At 36.2% G+C, this 11,386-nt stretch overlaps 1 protein-coding gene across 1 annotated transcript; it reads right to left on the bottom strand.

The window, feature by feature from the left end:
* Positions 1-4,493: 4,493 nt before the first annotated feature.
* LOC105341069 (chromosome partition protein Smc) lies at positions 4,494-9,397 on the bottom strand. Its single transcript, XM_011447369.4, has 3 exons — positions 8,822-9,397; positions 7,576-7,646; positions 4,494-5,860 (listed from the first exon to the last, which is right to left on the bottom strand). Exons 1-3 carry the CDS (start codon positions 9,111-9,113, stop codon positions 4,994-4,996), a joined length of 1,230 nt encoding a protein of 409 aa, XP_011445671.2. The 5' UTR covers positions 9,114-9,397; the 3' UTR covers positions 4,494-4,993.
* Between the last annotated feature and the right edge of the window lie 1,989 nt (positions 9,398-11,386).

Genomic DNA, 11,386 nt, shown 5'->3' with positions numbered 1-11,386 from the left:
TTAAGATTTTTTTTTTTCATTTTTTACGTGCACAAAACCTGTTGCATGCATTACAACATCTCAATTTAATATAAGTTTACACAAAAAAAGGGGGGGGGTCTTCAACGCATTATCTTTTAAATAGTCTTTTACCTTATATGAGGCTTTTAAACTGTTGATTAGTTGATTATTTGATACTCCATTTTGAATTTGGTTTCACCAAGTACTAAAAACAGCGTCTATGTAAAGGAATATACATCTCTGAGAACTATCGAAAGGATGTAACATTAATTAACATACCCGCGTTCTGAAATACGTTGCCGGTCCAATAGATTGCAGTCTATTGACCGGCGGTCCAATAGATCACAGTCTATTGACCGGCGGTCCAATAGATCGCAGTCTATTGACCGGCAGTTCAAAATAGACGCAAATATTTAATTTGTAATAAAACAACAAAATATCTTTGATTAGGTAATAATATATAAATAGTGCCTGTTTGGGAGGGTAACAGTTGAAATTGACACCCCGAGAAAACTATTGTCAACCGACGCGAAGCGGAGGTTGACAATGGTTTTCGAGGGGTGTCAATTTCAACTGTTATCCTCCCAAACAGGCACTATTTATTTTGTTATACTGAATGTCTTTTTTAAAATTTTTAAGAAAATTTTACTGCTTTTATATAGGAATAACGTGAATTCTACAGCGAACCGTACGCGCATAATTTTCGCGCATGTAATATTTTTTAATGTTACCCGTTGCCAAGTGCGTTGCTAATGCTGAGGGTAATAGTAAATATTATTAACTGCGTCTTAACCAATCAGATTTCAGTATTTAACATGAAAGTATAACAATAAATATTATTAACTGCATGCGTCTTAACCAATCAGATTTCAGTATTTAACATGAAAGTATAACAATGTTTAATGTTACCCGTTGCTAAGCGCGTTGCTAACGCTGAGGGTAATAGAAAGGATTATGAACTGCGTCTTAACCAATCAGATTTCAGTATTTAACATGAAAGTATAACAATTCTTTTTATTATACTTTCATGTTAAATACTGAAATCTGATTGATTTAGACGCAGTTGATTATTCGATCTATTACCCTCAGCGTTAGCAACACACTTGGCAACGGGTAACACAACCAATTGTTACATGCGGGGTTAATTATGCGCGTACGGTTCGCCATAGAATTCACGTCATTCCAGTTCAAAAGCAGTAAAGTTTTCTTTGAAATTAAGACATTCAGTATAATAAAATAAATAGTGCCTGTTTGCGCGTTTTCAACTGTTACCCTCCCAAACAGACACTATTTATATATTGTTACATGCGCGCAAATTATGCGCATGCAGTTCGAAGTAGAATTCATGTCATTTCTATATAAAAGCAGTAAAATTTTCTCTAAAATTATGACATTCAATATAAGAAAGTAAATAGTGCCTGTTTGGGATGGTAACATTTAAAATCGACACCTCCGCTTCGCATCAGTTGACAATGATGGGTGTCAATTTCAACTGTTATCCTCCCAAACAGGCACTATTTATATATTGTTGCATCGGAGATGTAATGCCCAATTTTCTTGATCAATGATTATGTTCCTTCGAGGAAGTGTGCAATCCTCTAAGATTGTAGGTAGGTGGGTAGATGATATGTTGTCATCAAACCCTGCATACAGGCTGAACATTTTAATAGCATTTCCAGCTCAAAAGGTCGATTGGTCAGTAGATTATGTCAATAAGAGTCTTGTCCAATCGATTTTTTTCGAGCATTGGTTGACTGACACCGATTCCGTCCACGATGTTGGTAAAGATGAATGAAGATTAAACATGCTGACAGGTGGATGAGGTCAAAGGTCACAAAGAGTAAGACGAAGGGCGAATAAGCTGGCGCAATGACTATTAATTTCATTTCTAATTTTTATTTCAATTTATTAAAACTGCAGGATTTAAAAAAAGAGTCAGTCTATATTTCTTTTTTTTTTTACAAACGCAAACTTTGGATTGTGGTTGAGCCCGAGTTAAATCTTAAGCGAAACTACTGACTTTTCATCTTCACTAGCAAAGGGTTTCTGATCTGCAGACCATACAGTGAACGTGTATTATTTATCCCACTCTTGTCCCCTCTCTCCCCTCCCTCTTTATGAATCGATGTTTGGGTTTATAGACTCCAAAATGAAGCTTAAAATGCAAACAAGACACTACATGAAAGTTCAATCTAAGGGCTATAGTATTCCAGGGACCGTCAATGCCTGTGGGTCTCTTATTTTTTTTCCTGAAACGTTTGGTTGAATGTGTTGTTCCAGCAAAAAAAAAATTAATGCAAAGTAGTCATAGCGTCAAGCATTTGTTGAATTTCATTGTTTTATGTGTTTTTAATAGCACGGAATTTCTAAAATGTGGCACTATTTGAAGACGTTGATATGCATAATACTTTAAACCTTGAAAATTAGCCGGTTTCAAAATAAGCCACCTATTTCTTGCAGTGAAAATTACTCAAAAATAAGCCCCTTTTGAAATAAGCCAGTCATGACAGTGCCAATTAGGAAAGATAAATGAAGTGTTTTTTCTACATGCAAGCTATTTTACCCAGTATTATTTTGATTATTTTATTGTAAAAATTCCATGACATTATGATTATGTTCAAAATAAAATTTCTAAATCTGAGTTAAACTGTTAAATTTAAAGATCGACGCGCAGAATTAAATACACAAACATTTTCATATATTTACATTTTCCAGTGTCTTTGCCTGTGATAACATTACGTATCGATTTTGTACTATATAACCCATAATACAAATGACGCCAAATTGAGGCCCAAGCGGGGTTTGCTTATTGATATTTAAATATATAATCGTACAAAGGCTTAAAATTATATAAATATAAGTAATAAGGAATCATTCTTTGAATATTATGAGATGATAATTTCGGTCGGAGTGTGATCAAATCTATCATAAAGCCCTTCGGGCTTTATTGGATTTGATCACGCCCCGACCGAAATTATCACCTCATAATACTCAAAGAATGATTCCTTATTCCTTATTTAACTCTTACAGATGTTTACCTGGATATCGTAGAACAAACGAGCACATATGCATGTAGTTCACAATCGATCAATTACAATTTATTGGTTTCATAATAAGACGTGATTTTGCTGCGTCGCTTACCGGTATTTTGTTTCAATAGTAAGCAATTATTTGAGAATAAGACGGTTTTGAAAATAAGCCCCCAATTTCTTACCAAAACTTAAAATAATCCCCGGCTTATTTTCAAGGTTTTAGGGTATGTGAGCAGCTGAACTCAGGCACGTAGCATCATGGGGGACCACGGGGGGCTCCCCCGACACACTTTTTCTCGCAGCAACTAATTTTTTAAAATTTACAAAAAAATGAATTATCATGGTGTTGCCCCCCCCCCCCACTTTTTTGGGAGTATTTAAAAAAATTGGAATGAAATAAGGAAATTAGGAGTAAAATTGAAGTTATAGATATACTATCCCCCCCCCCTCACACACACTTTCGAAAACGATACTACGTGCCTGGAACTGTTTTAATAAAACGCTAATAAAAGGATATTTCAATGCTGCGAGTGGTTAAAATATGAAAATTTATTAGAAGATTTTAGGTAAGCAAAATAATTTTTCTGATTATTAAGGTTGAATAACACATCATCATAAAATGGCTGACTTCTGATCGAAACGACATTTCGTTTTATTGAAAGGATTTTATCGACAACAACATGTGAATTATTCCATAGCCGGGTGGATAGAGTGTCGGGCTTGTGATCCGTATATCCCATGTTCGATCCCGGCAGGGGCTTTTGTTGTTACTTACTGAATTGATTTTTTTTTTTAGATATTCAATTTTTATCTCCAAACAGCAATTTTTTCGTTTATTTGACATATGTACAGTTTATTTATCATAATATCTTTCATAATAAAATTATTTACTGTTAATTTGAGTTACTTTTTTTCAGATGTGTTATTCCACCTTAAAGAGGGGCAATTACAATAAATTATCCCCTTTTGTTCCGCCGCTTCAAAATAAATGTAATCAATGTAATTCGGGTGATGTTTGCAAGATTTGGGATAAATCGGAATAAATCGGAGCATATTGTATAAATACCTTTTGTGATTACAAGGTAACTATGCTGATGAAAATAGTTTCCATTTCTGTTTTTTCAACAGTTACATTTATCACAAGTGTTGTATTGTTACGACTTCGTGCACTTTTCTCTCTTATAGAGGAATACTATTAGTACATGCACTCCATTGATATAAATTAATGCCTATTTTGATAAGTTAGTTGGTGAAAAAATATCTTTGTAATGGGGAAAGCATGAATCGCTCATGTGGAGACCTGTTTTACATTAGTATATCTTTGTTATCTACCCATTTCATATTCAAATACAACTTCTGAAAAGATAAACTTGAAGTGATATATCGGTACAAAAGGTACATGCAATTTACTAATGTATATATAGGGTTATTTTCGCCCCGTGTTATTTTCGCCCTTTTTCACTTGCCAACTTTTCGTCCAGTCTGGAGTTTACACAGACAAAGTTGTGAATAAAAAAAGATAATTTGAGAAATAGGAAATCGTCCAGTCTTATATTCGCCTGCTTACAACGAGGGCGAAAGGGGCGAAAATAAAACGGGGCGAATGTTTTTTTTTTTACTGTATACAGTATTCTCTTCCATGTTGCATGTACATGTACATCTGACGTAGAGTGTTGAGGCTTGACGGGTGCATGCAAATGAATTTAGCATTCCGTTTGTACTTGCAAAGTAGTAAATAATAATTTTCTTTACTTTATAAACTAGTTAAAAATATCGTTACCGTCTCGAAGTTCATATATACAAATGTACATTTAATGCCATTGAAAAGTTTATCTTTAGACTATCTTTTACCTGCCATTGTTATCAAAATTTCCAGTAAAAAACTAAACTTTTTGAAAAATACATGCACTATTATAATTCACAAAATATCCATAAACCCCTATCTACAAAATATTAGAGCATCATTTCTTTTCCCCTTGTTTGTTCGGAGTTTTTGGCACGATGCCACTTCCCCCGATGTACAGATTACGTGAGGCGAGACGAGGCCTCTCTTTGGAGTTCAGATTGTTCACGACCTCAAAGATCTCGTTCAACTTCTCGGACTGTTTCTCCAGCGCGCTCTTATACGTGACGTCATCCAACTCCGACTTCTCCCTCTGGAACTTGACTACGTCACTTATCCGACTGTACGCCATTTCCACCTCCTTCTTTAGCGCCAGTCTCTCTTTGTCTTTCTCCTCTAACTCCTGCATCAGGGTTTTATTTTCTATGGCAAGATGCTCCAGATCTATTTGACTCTGACAATCTTTCTCCTTCAGACGACTGTTCTCGCACTCCAACGTGGCCACCTTCTCTTGCAGTTTCTGAATCTGAGTTTTCAGATCGTCGTTAGCAATTTTCAGTTGCGCCCTCTCCGCGTTGGCCTGCGACAGTCTCTGCCATCTCTCATTCTCTCGTTCGCGCATTTCCTTCTGCATTTCTTTCAGTTTGTCGTATTTCTCCGACAGTCTATTATACTCCTCGTTGGAACGCCTCAGCTTCTCCACACTCGCCTGTAAGTTTGTGATGGCCGACTCATTCATCCTCAGAAGACTCGATTTCTCCTCGTTCCATTCTTTCTTGAACGACGCCAGTTTATCGTCCATCCGTTTTTCCATTTCCTGTTTGTCCTCCGCTCTCATTTTCTGAAGAGAGCTGGAAATGTTAGAGCTCAGTTTCCCGCTGAATTCCGTCAGGAGTCGAGACATTGTTATCTCCATCGCGGGGGCCCCGCCATAGCTGACCCCCACCGGACCGGAAGCTCCGGAGTGGTCGTAAGATCTGTTGCTCTGGAAAACATCAACATTTTTTTAATAAGGAATAAGGAATCATTCTTTGAGTATTATGAGGTGATAATTTTGGTCGGGGCGTGATCAAATCGAATAAAGCCCGAAGGGCTTTATGATAGATTTGATCACGCCCCGACCGAAATTATCACCTCATAATATTCAAAGAATGATTCCTTATTACTTATATTTATATAATTTTAAGCCATCGTACAATTAAATCTTTAACTATAAATAAGCAAACCCCGCCGGCGCCTGAATTTGGCGTCATTTGTATTATGGTTTATTTAATCTTCGCTAGCCAAGTGTCCGATTCGTTTTTCTCATCTTCGCTAGCCAAGTGTCCGATTCGTTTTTCTCATCTCCAAGATGAGGAAAACGAATCGGACACTTGGCTAGCGAAGATGTGTTATATAGTACAAAATCGATACGTAGTGTTTACACAGACAAAGACACTGGATGATGTAAATATATATAGCAATAACATCATTGTTTTAACTGGAATTGCTGTTAAAAGGAAAATTATATAAAAAATACTTGAATTGATTAATAAATAACAGATAAATTAAGATTGTGTTTTCATATCATCATCATCATCATCATCATCATCATCATCCGTATTAATGAAATATTTTGTAAATCACATATAAAGAGAGCTTACCATTATTATGACATACTATGTTTAAAATCCATTAGTATGCATTTTTAAAACAAAAATGTGAAATAGGAAAATTCTCTTCATTTACTTTCGTTTTATAAACACAACACACGCATTTTGCCAAATGCCCTCATCTTAAAATATATAGCAAAATGAGATTTTACACACTGCAATTAAAACATAAAGAAATATCTATCTTTATTCAACTTTCACTCGAAAAGCCCATTAATTGTTGGTGAACGTGATGTATGACATAAATTATGACGCAAAACTTGTGTGTGTGCATTAAAACGTGTGTGTACATGCATTAACCATGAAAAATGTGTACGCATGTGGCAACGCAGTTTGAAAACAAAATTCAAACTGCGTTAAATTTGGGACCAAGTTAACCCACTTTGAAAAGTTGTTTTTTTTCAAAGTGCGTTATGAAGGTACATCATTTTTTAGTATCGAGACACTTAACGCACTTTTAAAAAAATGTATAAATCACAAATTATGGAACTGAATTATCAGCTACTCTCTTCATCAGAAACCCTTAGCTAGCAAAGATGTACCGGTATATCAATTAAATAAGGAATAAGGAATCATTCTTTGAGTATTATGAGGTGATAATTTTGGTCGGGCGTGATCAAATCCAATAAAGCCCGAAGGGCTTAATGATAGATTTGATCACGCCCCGACCGAAATTATCACCTCATAATATTCAAAGAATGATTCCTTATTACTTATATTTATATAATTTTAAGCCATCGTACAATTAAATCTTTAACTATAAATAAGCAAACCCCGCCGGCGCCTCAATTTGGCGTCATTTGTATTATGGGTTATATAGTACAAAATCGATACGTAGTGTTATCACAAACTAAGACACTGGATGATGTAAATTTAACTCAATAAGCACATATATACTGTACATGTAGCATGTGCAGCTATATTGTAGTAGTTTCAACATATCAAATCATTAATGAAAAACACCATTCTTATACATAGAAGAAAGTTGCTGTACAAGTATATTAATATATAATGCATCAACATATATATATGTATACTTCATACTAACCATAGCAGACGTTCCCCGGGATCTGGCGCGCTCCCTGCTGTAAGAGGAGGAATGGCGGACAGGAGAGGTCCCTACAGGATGAAACAAAAAAACTGTACATCAAAACAATCTGAATAATCAAATTACTAGTAAGTGAAAACAATGAAATGTTATGAATTCTTTGAATACAGATAATCTTCGTGTCATGTCATTTGTATAGATTTATCCTGCCACCCGAAATAAATAAGATATAAAAAAATGCGTTTTCCAAAATCTACTGCACTTACATATACTGAGTACGTGTGCTGTATAACTTTGCCAATATTTGTATGCTATCAAACGAAACTTTGAAGAAATGACAGTTCTTTCAAATGAATTTCACAGGAGTGTGTACTAAAGTATTATTTAACGGGGAACATGATTAATTATCCACTGGTGCATAAATTTCCATGTCATTTGTGACACAATGAAGATTGTATTATTCCATTTCTACGAGGACAAATGCTACTACACAATTTCTTTGCACTAATAAGGACCCTCTCAGTTTTCTTCTCTGATAGAGTTACAGTATGCACATCATGCGCGGATCCAGAAATGTTTTCCGGGGGAGGGGGGTGGGGGGTCCGAGGCATATTTTTGTTATTTTTATAATAATAATGTAATTTGAACTATTTTGAAGAGATTTGCATTTTATAGGGGTGTGGGGGGGGGGGAGGGGCGCGGGGTGTCCGGACCCCCTTATCCCCCCCCCCCTCCTCTTCTAGATCCGCGCAAGCATACATATTTATCATCGATTCAGAGTTATGAAATATGACAGAATACAAAAGCATAGCCGACTTCTTAGAGCCTGGTATCGGTATACATCGAAGTCTAAACTTGATTAACACATTTACAGGTACAATGTATATATTTACACGTGCATGTCCAATTTTTGTTTGAATTTGGTATTGTTTTAAATTACTCTCATTATATCTTCTAGTTTATAAACCATACATGTACATTGTACATTTCGTAACATTCGTGCGCGGATCCAGAATTTTTTCCGGGGGTTGGGGTTGAGTGGGAGAGATATATTTTTCCAGGGCACATTTTCCCTTATAGTTTACTACCTAAACTTAAACTAAACTTAAAAATTTGAATTTTCAAGGGGTGGGGTGGGGGTCCGGATCCTCCGACCCCCACCCCACCTGTAGATCCGCGCATGCATATGGTGTACATTTTGTAACACTCTATATATCTATATAACTGCATGCTGTACATGACTTACCACTAATGACAGTGTTCTGTAACCGCTCCGCCATATAGTGATGCCTCTCCTCAGTCAGAGCTTCCAGGAACACGAAGTATGTATTGGGTTCAGGCGACGCCAACAGAAGCTGGATGAATTCATTGAACTTTTTCTGCGGGGTCGCTGGGCTAACGTGCTCGATCTTTTCCCGATGTTCCAGAGAAAAGACATCCTTTTCTATGAGTCTGTCAATGATAGGGTCCAAGTCCACGAGACGTTCCTTCAGATTCGTGATGTTTTGAGTGATTCGCTTTCGTTGTTCTCGGTTCATGGTTTCCAAATGGCCGAATGACAATTAAAGTATAAGAATCCGAAAAGAAAAGTAAGGAGAAAAAGACATTAGGGAATCCCCTACATGTCAAGTATAGGTCCCCTTCTTTTCCTCCTTCATGCTCCAAAAAATGCGTCTTAAATTGTGATACCTGACAGTTCCATATCACTCATGTCAGTAGAAAGCGCTCAGAAAAAGGCTCATTCGTTGCTTTTCGGATGTTCGAAAGTGGTCTGTAAATAAGCAATTCAAACAAAACAGAAGCTAAAATCAATATCTGTACAGGTGATTTACAAGTTGGCACACAGTTCGTGGGTCCATACAAGGGGCCCCCTGTCGGGGACGGGTTGATAAATTGCATTGAACTTTTGTTTGTATATAAAGTGTTTAAATGTGTCACTATTGATGTGTGCATTACGCGAACAATGGTGTAAGAATACACAACTAAATCCGGAGTAAATGGACTTCTCCATATCGATTCACCGGACGTTTGGTGAAAATATTTAATGGCAATTTAATTCGCTTTTCAACAAGAGCTTAGATGGAAACGAAATCTATTTATCTAATGAGCTCATATATTCTTACATTACGTCATAATTTCAAGATAAAAAAACACCATCAAAACTTTATTTGATAAAAAGTTTAAGTAAGTAAATAAAGTTCAAATTTAAATTTGATACAGTAATAAAGTAACCTCTATTTACTCCGCATTTTCTAAATTAATGTTAATACGTGTATGTTATTTTAAAAATAAGGTAATCATTTGAGCAAACTGATCCATTATTGGCGCCAATAATTCTACAGTTAATTAATCATAAGTTTGCTAAAAACTTTGAAATGAATATACTTGTCATTCCTGGTGTATGTGTGTGTGTGTGTGTGTGGGGGGGGGGGGGGGGGGTCATCGATTTTAAGAGGCCCGAGCTCTACTTAAGTGTTCATTGTCACTACACTTACAAATCTTTAAAATTAAACAGAACTGCACATGAGTCACGTTTCAATCTAGGGTCTTTTTTTTTAATGACAAGTTCATTGTTAGTGTGCTGTCACAATGTACATCATCTTTTAAAGGTTAGATAGTCCTCTGACAAGAAAGATAATCTTCAAATGATTAAATTTTTTAAACCAATTTCTGTCGAATTTTGCATCGCAGGGTTTTCCTAAGCACGCGGGGATCCAGAAGGGACCGGATTCACCCCCCACCCCCCAATCTCCTGGAATTTTTAAAAATAATCTAAATAGTAAAATTAACAAAAGAATGCCTCGGCTCGGACCCCCCTCCTCTCTTTCTCTCTCTCTCTATGGCAAAAAAGGACCCACTCATGGAGAAAAAAATCTGGATCCGTGCATGCTACAGTAAGCAATTGAACAATGATTTTACAAGTCATTTAAATAAATCAAAAACATAAAATTAATTTGGATTGAGTGTTTACAAGGTTCATTATCTCTAAAATAGTTATGCATATACATGTATATACTGTACTTAACATTTTGAACATTGTCCTTAAAAACATTCCACTGTATTGATATTTTTAAGAGCATGCATATTCTCTCTCTCTCTCGGTGTATCCCCTTTTACTCTCTATAGAATAACGAGTATGTTTGTGAGATAATGCACTAGCGTCGGACGCAAGGGGGGGGGGGGGTGGCTAGACTAATCCTCGGAAATATTGAAAAAAAAAGAAACCTAATTCTCAAAATCATGAAAATCCTAATCCGTGTGTGTGTGTGTGGGGGGGGGGGGATACCTATACTTCTCCAAAAATTCTTACCAATCAAAAAAAATAAAAATTCCCAAATCATGAAATTCTTACTCCGTGGGGTGGGGGCTAGTAGCATGCCTATGACTCTATATTTCAATCTTTCAAGGTAAATTTTGGAACAATCATATTTCCTGCGAGAAAAAGTGGGGGGCTGAACCCTCTATTATGCTATGTGTCTAATGGTTAGGTCTAACTTAGCAAAAAAGTGTGGGGGGGGGAGGGGGGTAAGCCCCCCTACCCCCCCCCCCCGATTTCCGACGCCTATGTAACGTATTTGGCCCTTTATTAGACGGGTATGGAACGTAAATGACCTTCAAGTGACTTTTTGTGAATGTCCTTGACATGAACACTTCCCAGCTCTATTTTTTCTCACAATTTACAACAAAGTTTTTTTTAACATGACATACACAAAAAATCCTTATCATTTCTCATTTTATCAAGAACCATCCTAGTTGTTTGAGATATAAATATATGCATATATAAGGTCCTAACCCAAAAAAAATTAGGAAG

Source organism: Magallana gigas, chromosome 4 (assembly GCF_963853765.1).
Source record: "Magallana gigas chromosome 4, xbMagGiga1.1, whole genome shotgun sequence".
Classification (NCBI taxonomy): Eukaryota; Metazoa; Mollusca; class Bivalvia; order Ostreida; family Ostreidae; genus Magallana; species Magallana gigas.
This window is presented reverse-complemented; position numbering and strand designations above follow the sequence as displayed.